Below are 24,236 nucleotides of genomic sequence, written 5' to 3'. Positions count from 1 at the left end.
ATACAGCAGCCTGACAGCCCGGCTTCCCCGCTGGGTGGATCCTGCAACTCCAGGAGGGAATGGCACTTCTTGTTTTTAATTAGCAAAGGTGAAAGGTGAATTAAAACTAGCTGTTTGGCAAGTCAGAGCAAGGGGCTGAGTTCTGAAGAGCACCAAGGAGGAGGGTGCTTTCTTCTTTTTTTTTTTTTTTTTTTTTTTTTTTTCTCTTCCTCCCTCCTTCTCTGAATGAATTGCCTTGCAGGAGGGACTGAAAATACAGCTTCTTCCTGAATCCACTGGCAGAATTACTAAAGAGAGCTCAAGACACAACACTGCAGAGTAACGTCTTGGAATGTCCTTGCACTTTATAAACAATTGTCCTAGGGAGGGAATATTTTTTCACGACATTTGCACAGCTTGACAAATGGCTTGCTGAGACTGTGTGCTTCTCTGATGAACACTGAATTTCCCATAGAGATACCCCACAAACTGACCAAAGAGAGATCTAACTGCACTGGGAAAGTAGAATTGGAACTTGAAGCCTTAAAACAACCCACTAAAACAGCAAACAAACAGCAGCAGTTAAGTGAAGAGCACAAGAATTTGATCTTGGGCAGGATGGCATCTGCCCAGGACCTTTTAATCCTGGCACTATATGGCTTGTTACTAGAGTTACCGACTGGATGTCATGCAACAGATACGAGGCAGCCAAGGTTACGTCTGTCACATAAAGGTAGGTCAGTGTGTCAGGTTTCTAAAGACTTTATGCTAATGCAAGTTCATTGACTTCACTGAAAGTATTGTATTGGGGTTAAATTATGTTTCTGTGACAGAGTAAAATATTCCTGTCCAGAAATCTTGTGAATTGTTTCCTTGTACTAAACTGCATCCATAATTAAGTTTACTGAATTCAGGAAGATTTAAGGTACTTCCAGTGATGATTTTAGGTTACTGAAATATGCTTCTACCTGAAAATGTGTTAAATTTGCTTGTCATTCTGTCTTATCCTCCATGCTGTAAGAAGAATGTCTGGTCTCTAATAAGAGGGAAAGAAATGGAGAAGATAACCTGAAATTATTGCTGAATAAATATACTCTTATACATCAAGAAAACCTTAAACAATTAAATGTCTGTTTCACTTTTAGAATTCTATCTATCTACAAATATAGCTAAGGCAAAAAGGCTGAATTCCTGTGCAACCATATGATTCATTTTCTAAACTAGCAAGTGTCATCACACTATAATTAAGATGACTAACTGCCAATGTAAGTCTGCTTTCAGTTTAACTGAGTTACCCAATGAAAAAAAATGCATTTTTTTCTGACATATGTATGTAAAGTACTTAAATAATTTAAACCCCCCCAAAAAGTTGCAAGTTTCAGTTTACCTGAAGACTGAACCATTCTTCCTTAGTTCCTACAGAATAGATCCTTGTTCTGGTCTGGATTGTATGTGATTTAAACTCTTTATGATTTGGTTTTAATCTTGTGTATATATAAAAATACCTGTGCATAACCATGACATTTCAGTTCTCTGCAGCAGTACATACTTTTGTAGATTACGTCCTTAGAAATACATGACAGGCAGTTATTGTAGTAGGAGTGAAAAAATGTAAGTGTACAAGTTAAACTGATGATTGGCCAATCAGTAATGATTTGATATTACCTCTTATGCAAAGATGAAAAGAAAATGCCTTTTTGCTGACATAGTTGGGAATGAGCAAATGCTAATTTACTCAAGAACATTTTTGTGGTTATGAAAGTGATAAGTAAGCTGAATCAGTCTCAAGTGCATTAGAATACCTATTTTAAGTATGGTTAAGATTTAAAAATTAGCATCAACTAGAGCTCCATGTGTAGACAGCTTTAGTCTAAACAAGGTTTAATCGTGTTTGATATAGCAAGCTAAATTACCAATTATAAAGAAAGGAGAAGCTGAATAAGATAATTGGTCTGAATGTCTTGCTAGGAAGCTATAAGAAATGGGGTTTGCATTTATAAGGCAGTGAAACATGTTTTAAAGAAAAAATATATTTGTCATGGAAAGCTGTCTTGTAAGTAAACAATTAATTGCTCCCATTGAAATAAATTATATTATCCCTTTTAATATATAAAACACTTATTTTTTAGCCTGTGGTTTCAGAGTACAGTAGGAATGGGAGACAAATGCTGATTATATAATCCTTTCACATCTCTTATTGTTGAAAATGTGTATTTGAACACTTCTTTATTTCTAGGTATATTTGCTAAGGCTATCATTGTTACTGATATTTGTTTGCATGTGATGAGGTAAGAGAGAGAAGAAAAGCACAGTAAATGAGACAAATAGACCTACTGTTATGTTGGTTGAGGACTCTGGCTTAGCTGCCAGTTTTGGCAAGCTCCCCACTATGGTGCTGTGACTATTAACTGCTTCTGTTCTCACTTGTAGAAGTAATTGTTTTTCCGCTGGTTGGACTCAATGTACGTTTCACTGCATATTACTTCCATTTTCAGCAAGGGGCCAGTAATTTAGCCATAGCACATCGTAACTCTGATATTTTCAAGGAGATGTTAAAATATACATTTCTCAGAGAGGGCCAAACCTCCCCTGCCCAATGTCAGTTTGCTAAAATCCAATGACACAGAAAGAGCTGTCCCAAGTAAATTCTCTACCATGAACACACACATCACCATCTTATATTTCACCTTGTACAATACTCTCTCTCATTTTTCACACTTATGAAACATGACTGATTTTACAAGCTGTGTTGCAGTCAGTGAGCGCCTGACCACATATCCCAAGCCAAAGGTTAGAAATGGCATACCTGCCTGCACCCGGGGAACAGCGATTGCTGTCCTCCCAGCCAAAAGAATGTAGCAACCAAGCATGAAGACAATGAGTAAATGTCATTGCTGTATTCACTAATCAAACAGGAACAGCAGGAGGGTCCCTCATCTTAATTGCATTTACTCCAGAGAAAGGCTGCTGTGGGTACCAGCTAGGCATGGGGTAGTTACGAAGAGGCGGTATGCACCCTCTTTACAAAGCTGCTCCAGCCTTTCCTGCGAGTTGCTGTGTGGTACAGACAATGAAGCCCATATGTGTAAATTTTCAGTGTGGCGTAGCTGTAAATTCAGTTGAAAATTTCACTGCAAAGACCCTGAAACATGAAAGTAAACATGCTTGCTCACTACCTCCCTTTGTAACTGTGGAAGCTGGTGGTTAATTGGGATTCAGGCCAGTGCAAGATAGGCTAGTGCTGACTGGTAAGCTAAAAGCTTCTATGATGGGCGTGGTGAGGTTTATGGACATGAGATTTTTTTGCTATGGAAAAAGTATTTAAAACTAGTCTCGTTTAAAATATTGTTACTCTAAAGAGCCAAGAGAAGCTTCCACAAATTAGAAAGAGAACTCCGTTTTTTACAAATTTACAAATTGTCTCTTATTTTTTTCCTTTAAAGGTGATACTCAGGGAAAGTGTAGTGAACTGCCAGTGAATGAGAACTTTTTGCTCTCACAGCAAACCAGGCTTCACCTGCAGTGTACACGTCTATCCATACCCACTGCAACAAGATCAGGTCCTAACCCTTGTTCAGAGGGGTCACCTGATGGATAGGAATACCACAATCCCCTTGCCAATTAAGGGATATATTATGCAACCCCTGTTTGACTCTATGGCCATTTACTCAGCTCTAGTGGGAGTTAATGAAAGTCATGCATTCTTGAACTACTGTTAAACCTGTCAAGTTAATGCAAACTATAATGGTGATTTTTGGTAAGGTAAAGGATCGTCTTTATTCACAGTAAACTCAAACATGAGAATTTTGCCATTCTTTTATATGGGATTAGAATTAATCCTATAATCACCTAACAGTCATTCCATGGTTCTAACTTCATTTTTAGTAAACTGAACTATATTTATATCCAGGACTTGAAGGTGTTTTCCTCAAACAGTCAGCTTGTGTCTATCAAAAAATTTACACTGCAATTAGTACCACTTGTGGTATTAATGGTATGGCTGCACTAAGGTCAGTGTTTGATGACCAGCAAAGATCTTACTTGAGGTAATAATGTACTCCAATAGCTTCATGTTGATTTTTTTAGAGATAAAAATATATTATTGCTTGTTCAGTATTACAGAGAAATAAATTTCTACATTATTAAGTTATAGGCTTACAACTACATTTAAAAATCATTAGCTCATTTTACATACAGTACAGGCTCTACCTAATGAGGTGTTAATGGAAGCCAAGCTTCAGCCCCTGTTCTTTATAGGCTGCTGGTTAAATTCTTTCCCAGTATCCCACAGTTAAAGTTCTCGCAATGGGAAATATATAATTAAGGTGAAATCAGCACACACTACATGGTAAAAAGAAACTATTTACATTAGAGATTGAAATGGATTTGGTTTCCTGAAGACAGAAGGGATATATTTATATAAGCCTAACAGAGCTACACTAGAAGCATGTAGGCCTGAAGAGCTCATGAAGGATGTAACTGTGTAATTTAAGCTTTACACATGGTTTGCAGTGTATTTCTAGCTGGGTTTGTTTCTCCCCTAGTTTGTGGATATGGTAAAGAGCAAATGTAACATAGTATGAAATGAGATATTGAGCCCTTACAGTGGTCTATACAATTTTGTTGCTGCAATGGGATCTGGTATCATCGGTTATGTGCACAGACTTGCAGATCTTGAGGGATCTGTTTTCAGTTTTACCCATTTACATTGCTCTTCAGTGACTTGAGAGACTTTGGCAACACCTGATCTCAGGTTGTGTAGCTATGCACTAGACACTGTTCTTGTCTGGAAAAGATGTGGTTAAGTAGCAGTTGTGCTTTCCTTATCCATCCAAATGTCTCCCTTTTACCTGCTTTGGGAACTGCTTGCTGCTTTCTATAGTAGAGTCAAGCTGCAGAGGGCAGAAGGGGCAGTCTGAATTTAGAAGGAAAAAATCTGGATTAGAAAATTTATTTTCCAAGCATAAATATTTCAAACAATAGCAGCAGGCAACTCAGAAAGGGAGAGCTGAAATGTTGCAGAAGAAAAGTGGTATTCTCCATGTTGATATATAGTTTCTACTCCGTAGAATGTGTAATATAAAATAGTTCATATATGAGAATTTAGGTTTGTTAGGGCTGGCTAATCATCTCTGAGGGTTGCTGAGGTCTATTCCAACAGAAAAATATGTTTCATTGGCACTGGCAGGAGCTGGACTTTCAGCACACCTACTTTAATTTCCTTGATAATTGTAATATAGAATTCTTTTTAATTAACACCAAGAGTTTTGTCATGCTTATCCATGATAGCTTACTGTGTCTGTTCTCTAGCTAGGTGGCAGCAAAATTTACTCAGGGACTAATGACTGAATTGAATAACAAAAATGTAGAGAATTTTTAGACAGGCAAGTTGTGAATTCTGGAGTAGGTATATATATTTAATGCAAGTATAGTATTTTCAATTAGTAGTCACCTGGCCACATAAATCATGGTTAATTGATGACCACACACATAAGCCATAATTGAATCATGACTGATTTAATTTCATGCATGAAAACGTTTTCTATTTTTAACAGCTTTCACTGTAATAGAATTATGATTTTGAATGACTAGGAAGAACTAGTTTTCCTACTAAGGCAAATTTAAATTTGAGGAAGACGTTAATTCATGTTAGATATAAATCACTTTGATTTTGTACCAGAATAAGGATTTAGCTTGTAGTCCGTGCTTACATAAATTCCAGAGAAGTCTGTATAAAAAAAGATAGATGATTATGTATATGTATATACACATATATATGTATCTCTAAAGTACATGTGTATATATGCAACAGATTGAAATTTGGATTTTTCTTACAGTGAATTAAGAAGCAATATAATTCTAAGGGTTTAGGAGCTAAAGATCTGTATTAACCCTGTATTATGGCTCCAGGTCTAAATGTGTTTGGGTACAAGGGCCCGTAACCAGAATTATAAGTACTTGGAAAAAACATGTGACAAGCAGTCTTCTCTTCTTACCCAAATTCTCAAGGGCACATAGAACTCAATGTCAGCTTAGAAATGTCCTATGGAAAGATATACAAATATCTCTGGCCCATTTCTGGGGTAGAGGAGAGCTTTTGTATCCCTTCTCCCACTGGACAGACAACTGATTTTTCTACTAGTAATGTACAAGCGTTAGGTTTATTATTCATCCACACCACAAGAGGTGACTGACAGCAAGTTCAGGAGTGTTTCCAAGTAATCCTAGAGGGACCTGCTCACCAAGACAGGAATTTTTTGGCAGAGAATCCATACTAGTCCCTTTCATAACTTCATTTTGTTGACAAAGGCTTCTGTAAGTATTACTGTAGCAGAACTCTGAAGTGATAAGCACCACCGTTAGGGATGCAAGAAGCAGACTGTTTGCTGCATAACATCAATCACTTTCCTGCTTTTGCTTTAAAGAACTGAGTACCATCTGAAGGTGCAAGACCAGAATATCCTGCATGCTGCTGCTTCTACACAGATACCTCCCTGCTTTCAAAGTGATAACACCATCTGCTATTTTAAACTCTTCACCAGATACTGTACTCCTCATTATTTCACTGAAAGCAAGTGTTATATTTTATTTAAATGAAAACAGGATTGATGCTGTTTGCATGATTTACAGGATGCAGTGCAAGGGTGAGCATCTGTGTCGGGGCTTTTGAGAAACTTTTGATCAATAAATATTCTAAAAGTGTGCAATGGGAACCCTAAATATTGTTAAAACTGCTGCCCTGGTTTTCTTCATTTAGCCAGGGAAATATGTTGATGTTATAGCATTCAGCCAGAATTAATTAGAAAAATCTTCAGTTCTTAAAGAAATGCATAGCCTGCAGGGATGAAGATAATAATCTTTGTTTTACAGAGAAAAGCTCTCTTGAGTATACTATTAAAACTGTTTTGTGTTGGTTAGTTAATGCTTGGCATTTAAATAATCAGTTAAGGATTCATGATTAAACATGAACAAAAATGTTGAAAGAGGAAAAGAATGAAAATATTACATTATAAAAAATATCTGTAGTTTAGTTATAATTCCAAACTCGTGTAAACAAAGGATGTAAATAACTTTGAAGAAACAATATTTGAGAGCTTTTTAAAATAAACTCAATCTTTAAATTGATGAAAAATGTAAATTCTCATCACTGAGATTCAGTTTCAGGAACTGAATGAGTTTACTACATACATTAAAACAAAGAAAACTGTCATGATTCTCTCAGAGCATAGTTTCTAAAACAAATGTTACCAACCTATTGTTTCCCCACTTTTACCACCTCACATTAATAAATTCTTTTTTCTCTTGATCTTGATTCTTTGATCATCCTCAAGGCTACAATTTTTATTTTGAGAGATTTTGCCTTGTTAATGAATTCAACTGAATGCTCCTCTAAGCATCTTCTGTTAGTTTTGATGAAGCTATAAATTGATACACTTTCACTCACGCTGCATCCATTTGGAAAACAGTTTTAGAGCACTCTAAAGGCTTTTTTTTTTCTTTCCACTTTCAAAACAATGTAAAGCAAGAATGTATCATTATGTATTCAGTTTTTTCTTACCCTGTGATGATTTTCATGCCTAGAAAAATCACCTAAGCTAAAGTGTTTGAAGGTTTTTTTTATTTTTTAAAAACAAAAACAAAAACAAAAAAAAAAAACAAACAAACAAACAAAAAACAACAAAAAAAAAAAAAAAAAAAAAACAAGGTTACGAACTCAAGGAAGGGTTTCTCTGTTTTTTTCTTGGGGTTTTCTCTGTGACATTTCTTGATGCTTGACCTTTTCTGAGGATTTGTAAATTGCCACACATTATGATCAGGCACAGATGCACAGATTAGCCTCACTGCTCAGGTGAATATAACATTTTAGTGATGAATCTTTGTTTCTTTTCTAGTGTACTCTCGTTCTTATTTCACCTGTAATTTGCAGGACCTCCAGAATATAATGACATGTCAAAGGTTCCTTTTATAGTTTCTGTGCAAGTATGTACAGGAGGACTGTAACCACAAAGATGTCAACAAAGTGATGCCTGCCAAACATCCTAGCCCTGGCATGACACACAGACTGTGTGTGTAGCCAATAGCTGCAAAACTTGGATCACTCATGTAGCTGAAAAATAATTTTTAATGGAATAAAAGTTGAATATCATCTTTAAATTGCTTTTTATTAGTCTCAGGTGAAAGCAGAAAATTGGTAGTTGTTTATGTCATGTCTTGCTACCCTGTCTCAATATAGTACTTGGTATGCCTTATTACCTCCTCTGTCAATCCAAATCTGCTCAAGTCTGATTAAAAGTGAACTAGAGTCCTCCTGTTACGTATAATGACCTAAGATTTGTCCTTGAATGCAGTGCAGTGTTTCAGGTTGCAACTCCATTTGCTTGGTGGAAGTACCGTCCATTTACCTCATACACTTCACAGTACAGAATCAGTGAAGTTTACCAGGAAACAGCAATACCCTCTGCTGTGTTGTCTCTTTGCCTCCCATGGAGAAACTTGGTCCCATAGCACTTTCTGTAACTCACCTGCCTGTTACTTGTTGACTCCTGGCACTTAGAACTCCTGTATCAATGAACGGATTCAAAACTAAAGTTTTCAATGCTTCTGCAGGTTAAAAAGTCAACACAAAGAAAATCCTGTAATAATATAATGGCAAAGTCTAATTTTCCATAGACATGAAACATCTAGCTTCTAAAATTGTATTATCATTCTTAGTTGAATTTGCTTGGTATGAGCACATCAATGAAAGTTGTATGACAGACATGAGATTTTGTGCTTTGTGTGATCTATTACTATAAAGTTCAAAGGATCTTTATGAATATTAAATGTCAAAATAGGGGAGAAATAAAAGTCCAAAAATCTCATTAATGAAAAAAAAACAAAAAGACCAAACTCAGCCAAACAAATCCTATTAGACAAAGACAGGAGAAAGACAAAAAAATATCACTGACGACTTCTTATATCACTTTGGCCTGAGCAGAAGTTGCTCATTATTTATAAGAATTTGATGACAGGCAATATATAGTCCTCTTCAGACTGTGATTTGGCAGCAGCAGTTAAGAAAAAAACAAAGTTTATGATCCTTGTGAAATGATGTTGTTAACATTTCTGCTTCAGCAGCACTGAAGGATTTCAGCTTTTAGGAAATTCGCTCTTTCAGTGCAGCATGTGAAGTTTATTTTCTGTTTCCATTTCTTTAAATCCCCTAAAACATATATACATACAAATTTAAAAGGTTCTCAACTGGATCCCTCTAGTATGATGATGGGAGTTTTTAGCAAACTATTTACAAAATAATTCTCTAAACCAAGGAACCAATGCTTGGAAGACAAGCATTCAATGAAAGAAGACTTCATTCTTCTTAACATCCTTGATGTATCTACTCTCTACTTCTGTGTTTATTTTTATCTAAAGGATTCCTGACTTCATACTGTGAAGCAATTGAAGCTTCTGTGGGGAGTCAAACAATGGGCTTTTTACTGTTGCTAAGTTTGCTTTATAGTCTTTTTCTTACAACACATTTGTTTAATAGGCCTAGTAAAATAATGAATGCTGCTGTAAATATATCTTTTATTTGTTGATGTGCAATAAACATCACAGGGATGTTGGCCTTTTCTTATTCTGGTCTTCCTGACACCAGTGAAAGGAAATTGTATAAAATGAATGAAAAGTGCCTAAACTGATTGCAGAAAACTACAGTTCCCAAACACCTAAGGGTCAGTACCTCGTTTCTGTTTTAACAGATGGTTTCTCACAGCAGTGTTACTAAAACTTAATAATAGTAAAATAATAGGTTGCTTGATGTTATGGAATTATTCCAGATAGCACTATTCACTGGGGTCATCACTGAAGGACATTTTTCAGCCAGAAAGCAAAAGGTTAGCAAGTGTTGCTCAATTCCATGAGCTTCTGCAACTCTTTATTTATGATTAAACTAAGTGCTTTCCCGTGAGTATGTGGAAAAGCCAAGAATAAAGGAAAATAAGCCCATTCCTTTATGCATTAAATATTTCATCTCAGTTGATTGAGAATGGTATGATGCAAAGCTTGAAAAAATGTGTTGTCTGGGAGCCCAGAAAGACGTAAGCTGTCTTAAGAGATCTTGTTCTTATTAATGTTGTTGAAAAAATATCTTGTCTTTATGTGCCTGTGTTTACATGCAGTAAGTCATTATTTTCTCTTCTCTGCTTATCTTAGGCTTAGACATGTCCTTCTGCATATTTTCAGGTTACACAAGTATCTGGGATAGTAGTAATTTCTAAACACACTATTGAGGAGGTGTTAAAGTATTCAGCAGGTTGAGCATTTATTATATCTCAGAACCAAGCTGTAAACAATCCCAAGCTCTTTACTAATTCCACAGTATTCCTTGTTGACTGACTAAAGCTTCTGTGGGTCAAGACTCAAACACTGCAGCAGGTTATTTAATTTCTAAATTACTTGAATTCTTGTAAATAAAATGCTTCAGATTTAGAAGATAAAGTAAGCAGTTACAGTAAAATGTGGTTCTCCAGCAACTTTGAATGCAGCATACTATCCTTAAACTCTACTGCTAAGTATATGAAACCTTTAATATAAAAATAGAACAGATGCCTTATTTCACTGTTAATAATGACAATAGAAAACCTGCCATGAAATTCTGTGACTAAAGAGTTGAGAGAGTATTCCTTGTTCCTGAATTTACTTTCTGAAACAGGTGATCCATTTGGTGGTTTCACTTGGCCTGGAAGCATATTTCTGTCTCTCCTGAGTACAGAAGGAGAATAATGGTCAGCTCAAACCAGAGGCCTAGATAACACTCAGATAAAAGTAGGTAAGATGGATTTGGGATAAATGTCTGATGATAGGTCTACCATTTTACACATCCAAGGATAAAACTGTTTAATTGAGAATCACTTAATGCAGAGCTTATGAGCTGCAACACTGTTGTCTTGATGAAGTATAAGTGAAGATATTGTTACTAAGTAGTGCATCTTTGATATAGAAATGGACTGGAAGATGAGGATGAAGGTGTGGTCACTTGTACGGTGACTTGAGCAATGTAGCTGATTACCATAGCTGCTGGACGCAACCATCTGTGGACCACGGTAATGACTCAGAGGTGTTCTGCATCTGCTTCAGTGCACAGTATGCTGACTTTGTTTAAGTACAATATGCTGATTGAGGTTAAGCACTATATGCTGGTTTGGGCTACACAGCTTTCAGAGCAGTTTAAACTAACCTGATGCACTATCATGCTGAAATAGGTGAGTTTCTCACAGCTGCCTTCCAGAGCTCAGCTACCGTCTGGCCAAGAACCAGTAACAAACAGAGGTAACGTACAAGCTGTTTATGATATTTCCACTTCACATAAAGTGGTCTTATAGACCATATCCTAAAACTTTGATTCTATAAATACTTGATCATGTTTGTATCTTTAATCAGACAAATTACTCCATTGATTAAAAGTTAAGTTATGGTCTGTTTGCAAGATCAAAGTTTAAAGCACAGATTCTTTGTAGCCATCCCGGTAGCATGATTGATTAAAACCAATCATGACAAAAGTTTTTCTATTTTGCCCATACCCAGGCATTACAAAACAACATGAAACTTTTACAATTTTGATTTATGTGTATAATTCACTTGCCATTTTATTCTTTGGTTAAAACACTGATAAAAAGGTTTGAGACTTCCAACTTGCCATGCTCCTTTGTTATAAGGAAAATTGTGTTTTCAGAAAACACTTCTTTAAGGGTTTTCTAGAGCACTGTAATATGTGTGGGTACTTGTCATTTAGAATTGTGAAATAGATGTTACAAGTACTATATGTGGTCTCTGTAATTTTCTTGACACGGAACCCCTTACTTTGATAGAAAATGCAACAAATTACTTCATAATATCAAGTTAATGGATTAGAATTTTTTTGTTGTTGTTGCTTTAATGTGTAATAGTGCCGGGCTGGGCGAGCCGAGGACTCAGGCCAAGGAGGAAGAACGTAGCCGACTCAGTATGAGTGATAAAGTGTGCTTCAGTTTATTGATTTTCATTACAGCCTTTTATAATCTTTCTACTAATTATGCCTACTAGTCACTAGCTGATTGGCTTAAGCTCTAAGGGTCGTATTCGCACGGTCCACCTACTTGCAGTTAGCTTACAGCACAAGCTTCTCATAACACTAAGTTTCTCATGCTACTAGTTCTAATTCCTCTTGACTTGTTTTCGATACACAACAGTACCGTAACACAATGTTTCTCAGACCACCGTTATCATAACACTAGGTTTCTCAGACCGCTATTCCTAATTCCCCTTAGCCTGTTTTCGACACACCACGGTACACAAGGCTGAAGCGTCCTTGACATTCCTCAGGTATCAGCAGCTGCGAGCAGCTGCAGGCAAACCCTAGTGAGGCCCAGCATCAGCAGCTAGAGCAGGCTCTGATCATACAATTGCTCGGTGGGCTCAGGACCCTTGTCTCTGAGCCATTCTCCAACAATTCCCCCTTTTTCTTTTTGTATGAGTAGAGCCTGCACCAACGTTCATTCAAAGATTTTCTTAATACATGACAAGGCACAACTTAAACATGCAAGCTTACAATCTACTGGATAAAGGCACTTATCACGCACCCGGAAGTGCTGTGATAGGTCTGCATCGTTAGTACGCGTGAACAAACTAAATCTACTTTATGGTTAGTGCATCCAGGCATTCAAACAGGGAGGAAGCACTAGATTGACTTCCTCCTTCTTGCCCTTCCAGGTGACCTCAAGGGCAGGATTACCACGTGGCAGTTTTCTGATCAGAGACCCAGCCTGGATTGTCCAAACCCTGTAGGATCAGTGCATAACCCTGATCCCCCCTCCAAAAAAATTCCTACCAGGTTTTCCCCCTTTTTCTTTTTTGGACAATCCAGACTCCTTTTAACGTTTGAATCATAGCATTCATAAAGCATTTCCACACAGACCCCAATACCATCATGACAATCATAATGACAATCAGCATTGCCAGTCCATGCATCAACAAAGCTTTTAGCCACCCAGTAATTTCCAAGTTTTGTAGATTTGCAACCATCATCAGTCCATTTTCCAAATTCCCAAGTCTCGTAACCAGTCTGTCAGTCCATGTTCCAATCTTATTCAGTCTTATGTAGCAAGAAAACCATCCTTACAGTTTTAAAAGTGTCCGCAATTGTAACAACAGAGTATGCAATACAGAATGTAATACAGGTTTCACCATGCTATGTTCTAAACATTGCAATGAACCCACAACATACAATGAATCTGATACTACATGAACAAGTTTTTGATACCAGTGTTGATGTTGAAACACCCAAATGACAGTTCAGAGTTCTAAAGTTCGTAAGGAGTCTCCAGACCCCCCCAGGAGAATCTTGTGATCTTGAGTTCTCAGGTGTCCCCCATTCGTTGTCACTATTGTGCAGGCCAACGCTCCAGCAGCATGCCAGTCCCCTTCTAACAAGGCATCACGAATCACCCCACTCCATCGGGGCTGAGCTAAAAGCGGAGCTGGTTCTGATAAAGGTGACGGGAGTGGGTGTGGTGGGAGCTGCCGGCAGCGCTTCCTTTTCTTGTAATTGTAAATGCAGAGTTCTGTTCTGTAGCTCAACTTCTGTAATTTTCTTTCAAGTTCTTGGACTTTGTCACTGTCCCTTACCGATGTGTGACCCTGGTGCTTTAATTCGGACAGAGCCGCCGTTTTTCTCTCCGACTCAGACGCTGACGCGCTGTCAGGGGCGGAACCATCCGAAGGGCGGGGGGCGGGCAGAGTTTATGGTGGCACGCCGCTCCACCCGGTACCCCCGCCGCTCCACCCGGTACCCCCGCGCCGCCTGATTTCTCTGCCGCTTCTTGCGCGGTGGAGCAAACAGCCAAGTTCTTCTCAACCTTATGGCGCTTAATGTTATTGATTATCTCCCTCCGAGGTTTCATTAATTTCTTAGCAAGTTTATCCTCATCTATTACCATATCCCATAGTATATCTCCATATCTCCTCCAGTCCTCTTCATCAAACAACAGATCAGAGTCCTTAAAACACCCCTTTGCTTTCCCTGTTGCACCTAGACCAGCTAGCTGTTTAATACAACTACTATCTGTCCCACGCTTTTCTAAAAAGCTCTGTAATAAATCTAGGGCTACTTCAAAATCCATGTACCTTAATACCTGTTATAATATCCTTGCAGCCCTCAGCTTGTAGCCCTTGCAGTGGTGAACTTCAATCGGTTCAGGCCGGAGACGACACACCACAGGACGCGATGTTCTGGTCGCTCTTTTTGCCCGCCGGTCACTGCCCCCGGCGCACTGCTCCTTGTCCTTCAGCCAGGTCCTTCAACGAGGGTTCCTTTCGTCTAGAGGATCCCTTTATTCTCACCTCAACGAGAGTCCCTTTTTCTCGAGAGACCCTTTATTCCCGGTTGACCCTTTTTCTTGAGGGTCCCTGTTCGGGCGCCAATTGCCGGGCTGGGTGAGCCGAGGACTCAGGCCAAGGAGGAAGAATGTAGCCGACTCAGTATGAGTGATAAAGTGTGCTTCAGTTTATTGATTTTCATTACAGCCTTTTATAATCTTTCTACTAATTATGCCTACTAGTCACTAGCTGATTGGCTTAAGCTCTAAGGGTCGTATTCGCACGGTCCACCTACTTGCAGTTAGCTTACAGCACAAGCTTCTCATAACACTAAGTTTCTCATGCTACTAGTTCTAATTCCTCTTGACTTGTTTTCGATACACAACAGTACCGTAACACAATGTTTCTCAGACCGCTATTCCTAATTCCCCTTAGCCTGTTTTCGACACACCACGGTACACAAGGCTGAAGCGTCCTTGACATTCCTCAGGTATCAGCAGCTGCAGGCAAACCCTAGTGAGGCCCAGCATCAGCAGCTAGAGCAGGCTCTGATCATACAATTGCTCGGTGGGCTCAGGACCCTTGTCTCTGAGCCATTCTCCAACATAATAGCACTAAAACCCTTGAGCTGTAAAATTAGATCTCTGGGCTGTTGAAAATTCCTTGTACTCTTAATATAAAACTAAAACAAAACAAAAAACTTATAGCATGGAGATTTGAAAATAATAACAACTGATGTTTATAGATTCTTGTAAAACAGCTCCTGAAGTGTGCTGTGAATTTGATAGCAGCGTAGAAGTGCTCTAACTTGGGATTGTTGAACAGTAACAGGCATATTGACATGTACTGACATCTGATTCTATTGCCTGGGAGTGTTATAGCCCCCATGGGGAATATCTGAGAGTTAGACTTGTCATGTCTTAGGGTGTTTTATATTTTATATGGTGTAAACTATAAATTAACACAAAGAAAGTAGATTTCTAATCTTTGATGAAAAGGTGCTTCAGCGTTTTTCTGAATTAGTCATACATAAAATCCATGACTGTAGTCCTACTACAACCTTGTTGGCAGAGTTTAGCTTCTCTATCTGTTCACGACAGTAAGTTTCTACAGATGTGGATTTCTGTGCAAACTTTGCCTAAGCGGTTTTGCATTTTAAGCGTTTCATCCTTCAGTCTGTAAAGTTTGGTCTTGACAGACACGGTAATTTTGATGGCAGAGGTTAACTGTTACTGCATCCATCTGAGCCTATACTTACGGTTTTAACTGCATTACAGTAGCACAGGATAATAACGTGCTTCTGTTGGCACCTTCGAGTTCTGCAGTTACTTTCACAGGGACTGTAATAATCCTGATACTACTTAGTCACTATATGATTGTTTACAGACTTTTAAAAGTGCATCTGAGAGCACTAAAGGGTGGAGGCAGATCCTGTGAACAGCTTGCATAATTGGAACGGAAAGCCTTCAGGCTGACCTTAACATTGTTGATTGGATAAGACTTGTTTTTAACTGGTCAGTTCCTAATCCAAGCAGATTTTTACTTTTATAAAGCCCTCACACCTGCTAAAAACATAGATGGTGAACCTCAATAAAGACCTTACAACTGCTGGTAACTATCTTAGATAGTGATCTCCAGAGAGCTGATGTGATGCTTATAGAAGCTGTATATTACCTGTAAAACAAGTCTGTATGTAATTCTAAACAAAATCATTTTATAATTAAAGTACTTCTTTTGGGAAAGGAGTCCTCTTTTTCATTGACAGTTTTTCCATTGGGCTGATTGGATTACCAATCATGTGCTAATAATCTATTAGATTTGAGAAACCTGGATGCACTTTGAAGTTTTATGAAAAACTTTCATCAAGCTTGTGGGATTCTCAGATATTTAAGTCTTGCTAAATCTCATAAAATTTTTCCCAGTAGAATTATCTAATTTAAATGTGGTAATAAAACTTCCTTCTGACCACCTATTGTTTTGCCTAGTGAGACTGAAATATCTTTGAACAACATGACACTGGCAATAAGAAATATTAACAAGGACATGCCTCAATAGGAGGCAATTGTTAAAACAGAAAATAATTATGAAAAGTGAAAGAAATGTATTCTAGTCTCCTATATGCTGATATCTCATGTTCTCTGGGCTCCCTATGTTCTTTCCCCTACTGAAATAGTCTGACTTCATCTTCTCTATATCACTAGATTTTTTAGTATCTACACTTCTTAACTAATCACTTAATCCTTCCAAAGTCACACATACCTGTTGTGGTTTGAGCCTACTCAGCAGCTAAACACCACACAGTCTCTCACCCACCCTCCCCCCACTTGGGAATGGGGAGGGAATTGGAGGGGCAAAGGGAGACTCACAGGCTGAGATAAAAGCAGTTTAATAACTGTAACAGAACAATACACTGACAGCAGTGTCAACAGGTAATGTACCATACAGCTGCTCACCACCCACTGACCAACACCCACCTGCTCCCAGCTGGTGATCCCAAACACAAAGGCACCACAGCCACACTCCCAGAAGTGGAAACCCCTCCCTGCCCACTCCTGCCTTTATATAGTGAGCACAGTGTCACATGACATGGGATATCAGCCAATCGGGGCCCAGCCCTCCGGCTGTGCTCCCCCCGCCCCCGCACACAGGTGAGGGCACTGGGACCTGGGCAGTCCCTGGGGTCTCAGGGTGCTGCAGCTCCTCCCGCTGCCAAACCAACGGGAGCTCTAGTCCAGCCCCAACCAGGACAGTACCTTTCCTCATCCCTAATGTTTTTCTACTGCACCACACATAATGGTATCCCAGACACTAAAGTCTCCCTTATACAACTGTCTCCCTCTCACGTAACCTTCAGTAGTATTCCTGGAATTCTTTATATTCATTAGCCACTTTTTTTTTGCTGCCCAGGTGGACAATACGTAGCAGAGGTACGATTGTTTCTGCATGTGCTAATTGATCAGTTTCCTGCTAACTGAATTAATTGGGTAATGACTTTGTTCTCCCTTTTAAGGAACTAATGTAGTATTTATATTTCTTAACTACTCATTTTCATGAAACTTGGAAAAAATGATTTTTAGACTGCCCTTAGTCCCCAAGAAATTTGGAATTGGTCAGAGGGATCTCATGTGTCGTAGGGAACAAACTGATAAATGGATTGTCACCAATGATCGGAGTGATCAAGAAAGCCTCATTTTCTTAGGAAATTAAAATGTTGTTTTCATCACAAGAGAATCAAATAAACTTTGCTATGATAGATCTTCATCCTCTTTTAGTCCTTCCAAATTGATATTTCTGTAGTGAAATCAGATAACCTACTGTCAATTCAATTACCTTTTCCAACAGTTCCTATGAAAATTTCAATCTTCTCCTCTGTTGCAGGTAGCTGTTCCTAGGAAGTTCAGCTGATCAACAAGCACAATTTAGGCTGAAGATATTTTCTTATTACATGAGTTAAAGGCATTAAGTCTGCATCTATAAGATTAAAAGGATTCAAAGTAATAAATATATAATATTCGGTTATTATTTTTTTTTGTCCTTTACCAATAACTGAGGACAGTGCAATAAATTAGTATTTGGAAGAGATTTTCTGTGATACTCCCTGTTTTCAGATGGGTTAGGATTATTAGCCCAGCCCTTCCCTTTAGGATTTTGACATGATCTTATTCTCAGGGGAGTGTTGGAGATGTATACACATGTGTACATATTCTAAAGAGAGAATATTAAAGCAAGAAGCCAAGCAACGAAGAAGACTGGCCAGGTCAGTATAGCACTAAAGGAAAAGAACATCTGAAGAAAAAAGACCACATAAAGTCTATATGACTGTGGAAGGTGAAAGAGTCCTTATTAGAAAAATGTACAGACTGAGAATTTTAGAGAAGACCAGATAGCTAGCCTGGTGAGACAGGGCTTAATCTAACCTAAATGAATCCCACTATATCAGTATCAGCTAGCTTTCATCAAAAGACTTGGTAATATGAACAGTTTAAAAAAAAAAATATCAGGCTAGCAGCTGACAATTGTGTAGACAAGCAAGATTAAAAATAAAATCTATGGCTATCTGAACATATTTAATATTCTGATTAGGAGTAACAGCAAAAAAGCATTCTATGTTTACTTTGTATTATCATAGACATCTCCGAGTGATAAACTATTAATAAATTGGTTTATATTGTGTTAACAAGCAGTTTTATTTATCAGTAACATCCAAAATACTTAAGTGCAACAGAATTTTATTTAAAGTGCTTTGAGATAATAAGTCAGATAAATTAATCTTTTTCCTTTTATTGATTGTACTGTAAATGCATTCCAAAGGTTCCAGTGTGCTGATGAAACCAAATTTCTCCTTAAGCTGCTGCCATTTATTGTTTTGTAGTGTTTGTCTAGATATTGTTAATGAACTTCCATTTTGCAGATTAAGAATGTTAAGACAAGCTTTGTTGTTTCTCAGTTGACTGAAACTGTAGCAACACTTTTAAAGAGAAAATGACAGGTGTTATCTTTCAATTCTAGTCTCCACAAGAATGCTTATTTTTGCTAGCAGATAAATATTTAATTCAAAAATTCCATATGAACTATCTTAGCAATACTGAGACTTCCATATTTATAAATTGAGATACAGTGTCTTTCTTAGAAGTCCTAGGTTCTGAAATCTAAAAATGTTTAAGAATATAAGCATTAGGTTTTTTTAATTATCATGTTCAGCATTACAAAGAATTCTTGGAAAGAGAAACTTCAAACCTTGGAAATAACTGACAGTAAATAGAAAGAGCTTTGCATATATTTATTGAAATATTACCTGCTTTTTTTGAAAATATGATCCGCCACTTTAAGAATACCCAAGTTTTATAAAATTGCTTTTTGATGAAAGTCAATAAGTACTAATAGCTCCTTAATATATTATCAGTGAGTTTAAGTGGTACTTTTATTCTAGGACCAAGGCTTATCATTATTACTTGAAACAAGTATGTCTTGAATAGGTATTTGCTTAAGTTACTGTAGTGAAGAACAACTGCAAGGAAATGTTCAGTTGCTCATTTCTTACAAGGTAGCCCAGCTGACACGTGTCCCTCTGCAGACTGTTTTTCTGGTTTTGAGTCTGACTACTAGTGCAGTTTTCACTGTAGTTTTGTAGATCACAAACACAGGACTTGGGAACACACTCAGTTTCCAATGGTTTAGCAAGTCATGTGGCATCCGGTTGCACATTCATGGCCTGCAGTAAATATAAATTAAAGCAACTTCACAGAATCATTGTCATTTGGGGCCAAAATTACTTTAATTCTGAGGCATCCAGTTATCACAAGTCAGTTGATATATGTTAACTTGTCTCATCATAACTTGATCATGCATCAAATCCCCATCAGTTCATGTGTCATGGCTGGTTCTCTTCTTTTGGCCTCAGTGGGCAGTTTCTTTTTTTAAAATGGCTTCTTCTTGATGCAAAAAAAAAATCTATTGCTGCTTTGCTTTGCAGGGTTTTTTGAATTAGTTTTCTTGATTCTTCAATGTCCAGAAGTATATATGATTGGTATCATATATTTATGTAATTTTCAGCTAGTAATACAAGAATTTGAATTAAATTATTTTGGTCCTTCTTATTTTATTTTTATGTATTTTGTTTTTCGTTTAGAATAGAATCTCTTCTGAAGTTTCATATAATAAGGTTAATTTTTCTTTTTTTTTTTTTTTTTTAATATTATTCCTCCTCTAAGGGATCTAACTTTAATTCTGATGTGGTCACTATTACTTTATGTCTCAAGTCTACTTTTTCAATTTTTGACTAACATTTCCCTTGATATGTTCCAAAACAAGACATTCCAAGAAGGAATCATTTAACATGCAAAATAAAACTTCCTTAAATGTTTTCTTTATTATGCCAGATAATCAGTTTACAAAATAGATGTCCAAGACATTTTCTAATGTAATATTATTCTTTTGTGTGGCCTCATTGAGGTCAGCCAATACCATGGCATTAGCATTCTCTCCAGTAGAAGTAGTACCATACCTCTATGGTACTGCCCATGTTCTCTACAGACATAAGTTTAAGAAATAAATACATTTCTCATATTTTAGAATATATTTACTTTGTTTCAACAGTTGTAATTATTATGTACATGTTCTTGTTTGTAGACTATAACCGTCTTTCTACTAATTCTTTTATGGCACAGGTCTCTTGCTCAGTTTTGTAGAGGTCTGGATGAAGAAAAACATAACTTTTTATAAACAGAAGAGTTTCTGTCCTGTCTGATTTTCTTAGGTGGACCTTCCTTTTACTGTATTTTAACATGAATTTGAGAATACAGACAGCAACTGTAAAATTTTCAACTCAAAGTAGAGGAGTTTGATTTACTAAGCCAGTTTAGTGTAAAAGAAATCAACTCATTTCAATGAGTTATTATATTTTAATTGTACATGCTTAAAACTTCTGGAAACTATCACTTTTTATTTTGGGTAACTTTCATTTAAAATCTAAATAATGAGTAGGTTTACAAAAATTAGTAGTTTTTTTCACTGAAAGTTGTTGAATGTTGACAATGTAATGACTGAAGCACCGCACTGAAGTGGTACCATATCAGTATTCCTGGTAGCCTGACTGACAGAATCTATTGGTATTAGAAGACCTTTTCATTCCGTACAGTATTAAACCCTTTGTTTCCCTGTAGAGAATTTAAGGAAGATTACAAAAAATAATTACGTTTTTCTTAAATAGAGTTTGATTGGTTTAGAAAAATACTTATGTAACTAAACAGTAGAAATTATGGAAATAAGTAATTATGGTTTTGATTATTAGTATTTGCACAACTTCTATTTTGATACATATGCAATGCTAGAGGCTTGGGGAAGAGTGGCTAAAAGCTGCCTGGCAGAAAAGGACCTAGGGCGTTGATTGCCAGACAGCTGAATATGAGCCAGCAGCATGCTCAGGTGACCAAAGTGGCCAGTAGCATCCTGGCTTGTATCAGAAATGGCTAGCAGGACTAGGGAAGCAGTTGTCCCCCTGTACTTGGCACTGGTGAGGCTGCACCTCCAATACTGTGTTCAGTTTTGGGCCCCTCACTACAAGAAAGACATTGAGGTGCTGGAGCGTGTCCAAGGAAGGGCAACGGAGCTGGTGAAGGGTCTGGAGCACAAGTCTGATGAGGAGCAGCTAAAGGAACTGGGGTTGTTTAGCCTGGAGAAAAGGAGGCTGATGGGAGACCTCATTGCTCTCTACAACCACCTGCAAGGAGGTTACAGTGAGGCGGGTATCTGTTTCTTCTCCCAAGTAACAAGTGATAGGACAAGAAGAAACGGCCTCAAGTTGTACCAGGGGTAGTTTAGATTGAATATTAGGAAAAAAATTTTCACCAAAAGGGTTGTCAGGCACTGGAACAGGTTGCCCAGGGAAGAGGTTGAGTCACCATCCCTGGAGATATTTAAAAGACATGTAGACGTGGTGCTTAGGGACATGGTTTAGTGGTGGACTTGGCAGTGTTAGGTTAAGGGTTGGGCTTGATGATTTTAGCAGTCTTTTCCAACGTAAATTATTATATGATTCCATATTTTGTGGTGTTTGAAAAGACACAGGGCCACCTTTTGTTTCAGCTCTGTCTATATGGCCCTAATCTCATGCTTCAGGCCATAGACTACTTTCTGCATGTGAGAAAAGTTTGTTTGTTTGTTTGTTTTTCTCTTCATTGATAATTTGGATTCAAGTTTTAAGACTTTTTTTCCTTGTTTTGTTTGTTGTTGTTGTTTTTTACTTTTTTTCTTCTAAAAAGCACTGGATAATGGCAACAACTAAAGGCAGGCTTCATTCTTCTCTTGCTATGAAATTGTCAGGTACCTGTTTGTTATGTCCTCCTAATATAATCAGGACTGATGACCAGATTTGGTATCAAAATAAATACTCGGTTCTTTCCCCATGTTCTCCTCCTCCTTCATGATGCTGGCATTTCTTCATATCAGCTATAACTTTAATTTAACAAAGTCCTGCTAAGAGAATCACTGGCAATATGCTTGAACTACCTTCCTTAGTTACTTATTATTTACAGCTTTTTTTGTGGCGTTCAGATTGTTATAGGAAGTTGGAAACTGATGATTTATATAGCCCGTATTGATGTCTGGAATATTAGTAACTCCTGGGAGTTCTTCTAAACCATGCACTTGTTTTAGACTTAAATTTAGTTGGGTGGAGCTGGACTTCATAACTCCTGTATCACTTTCCAAATTTTTATGACATTAATTGTTATAGATTTGTCAATGGCAATGAGAAGAGAGACATCAAATTGTCGATCAACTGCAGAAGATATCAATAACTCTAACTGGTGCATATTCCAGACCAGCAGTAGTTCTAATGCTATTAACCTTGTTAGATAAGGAGAAATCCCTACAAATTTTCTGACAAATTATCTGTTATTTAAAACATTTTATATGAGAATAGAACATGTTTGTTGGTAGTGGAATTGCCTAACTTTTGGCTCCCAAAGCTGTGGACTTTTTCAAAAATTAGCTTTATTTTTCATTTGTTCCTTTAAACTTCCACTGCAACCTGAAAAAAGTCTAAAGAATTCCAGTAACAGTAAGTTGTGTGTTTACTCTGAGACATGAACAAACACCAACTGAATTCTTTGTTAAAATGATTAAACTCTTGATCTAAGACAAATGTAAGCTCTCTATCTGCAATAAATTTCTGGATAAAATTTTAATGGCTAAATTAATAGACTATATTTCTGATGTGCTGCTCAAGTTATCCAGAATTTTACTGCACATGAAAACTTTTTTTTGTCTTGGATAATCTGGAAAGAGAGTGACATAATTGAACAGAACAATGGATCATTCATGACTACTGACTAAGTGGCATGTTTTTGTTTTCCCAAGATGAGCATTTTGGAATTGAATACCCTTTTTATCTGTTTCTGTGTTAAAAGCATACATTCTTTTGGATAAAGATTCTATAATGATGAGTAATGATATAAGAATATGTGGGATTTGTTCTAGGTTGTAAAAATTAGTTCATAACAAATTCAGAAATATCTGATGAATAATGCGTTGCATTCTATGTAATTTCAAGATTACCTTGTCTTTCAGCTGATGACCAGATATTTTCTATAGGAAAAGGAGAAAGGAAAAGGCCTCCCTACTTATATATATATCCCATTTGTATTAATTTTTGTATGTATTAAGGTCAGTTGAATAAGATTTGGGCTAGATATTGCATGATGAAGCTCAAGTTCAGCATATCCTCTAAACATGTGTTTGAGACTTCTGTGAACATATCCTCTGACTTTGTAGTGCTTCAGTTGGCTGAGGCTCTTTGAATCTTCTCCAATTTTTTAGGGAACTTCTGTTTTTGGAAGCTTAATTAGTTTTGTTTTCACTGCATCCTCACTGCAAAATCAGGACAGAACTAGTTCACATGACACAGTCCAAGCTAGGTTTTTCATTTTGTTTGAAGTACTCCTAAACTGGGCCTCAGGTTTCTTGTATGAATGAGAACTGAGTAAAAGCCCAAATTAACTGTGTAGTGAAGATGTGTGATCCTTTCAAACACTACTTCTTTCTTTCTGTTCCTAGCTAAATAAATCTCAAGTTGTTAGAAGTATACTGATGAATTTGTACTCTTTGGAAAGAAAATCTGAATTTAGGCCCTGGTGGTTACTAATCATATTCAGGCAGAGTATTTCCTTCTGATATATAAAACAGCATGACTAAGTAATTTTTCTGGATTTTGTGAATCCACACCCAGTTTCTGGTTGTTTATGATTCTACAGTCTTTTCCATATTGGCTGTTCCTACATCCCTATAGTTACGTGCACTTAGGATTCATGGTTGCATCTACACTAGAAAATAATCAGTCTGTGATCATCCTCTGAAATAATTTCAGGGGGCCAGGAGGAAAGAAAAGGAAGAAAGACATTCCCTGACTTGTCTCTTCCTCCCCT

The 24,236-nt window shown here is 37.3% G+C and overlaps 1 protein-coding gene across 1 annotated transcript in view; it reads left to right on the top strand.

Annotated features, from left to right (window-relative positions):
* The first annotated feature begins 233 nt into the window (after positions 1-233).
* SEMA3E (semaphorin 3E) overlaps positions 234-24,236 on the top strand; it is a 152,754-nt gene continuing 128,751 nt past the window's right edge. Inside the window, exon 1 of the mRNA XM_032985235.2 lies at positions 234-712. Coding sequence (XP_032841126.2) covers positions 433-712 — 280 coding nt within the window. The 5' untranslated portion in view covers positions 234-432. The remainder of the gene's footprint in view (positions 713-24,236) is intronic.

This window comes from Tyto alba, unplaced genomic scaffold (assembly GCF_018691265.1).
Source record: "Tyto alba isolate M040663 unplaced genomic scaffold, T.alba_DEE_v4.0 Super-Scaffold_2, whole genome shotgun sequence".
NCBI classification, from domain to species: domain Eukaryota; kingdom Metazoa; phylum Chordata; class Aves; order Strigiformes; family Tytonidae; genus Tyto; species Tyto alba.
This window is presented reverse-complemented; position numbering and strand designations above follow the sequence as displayed.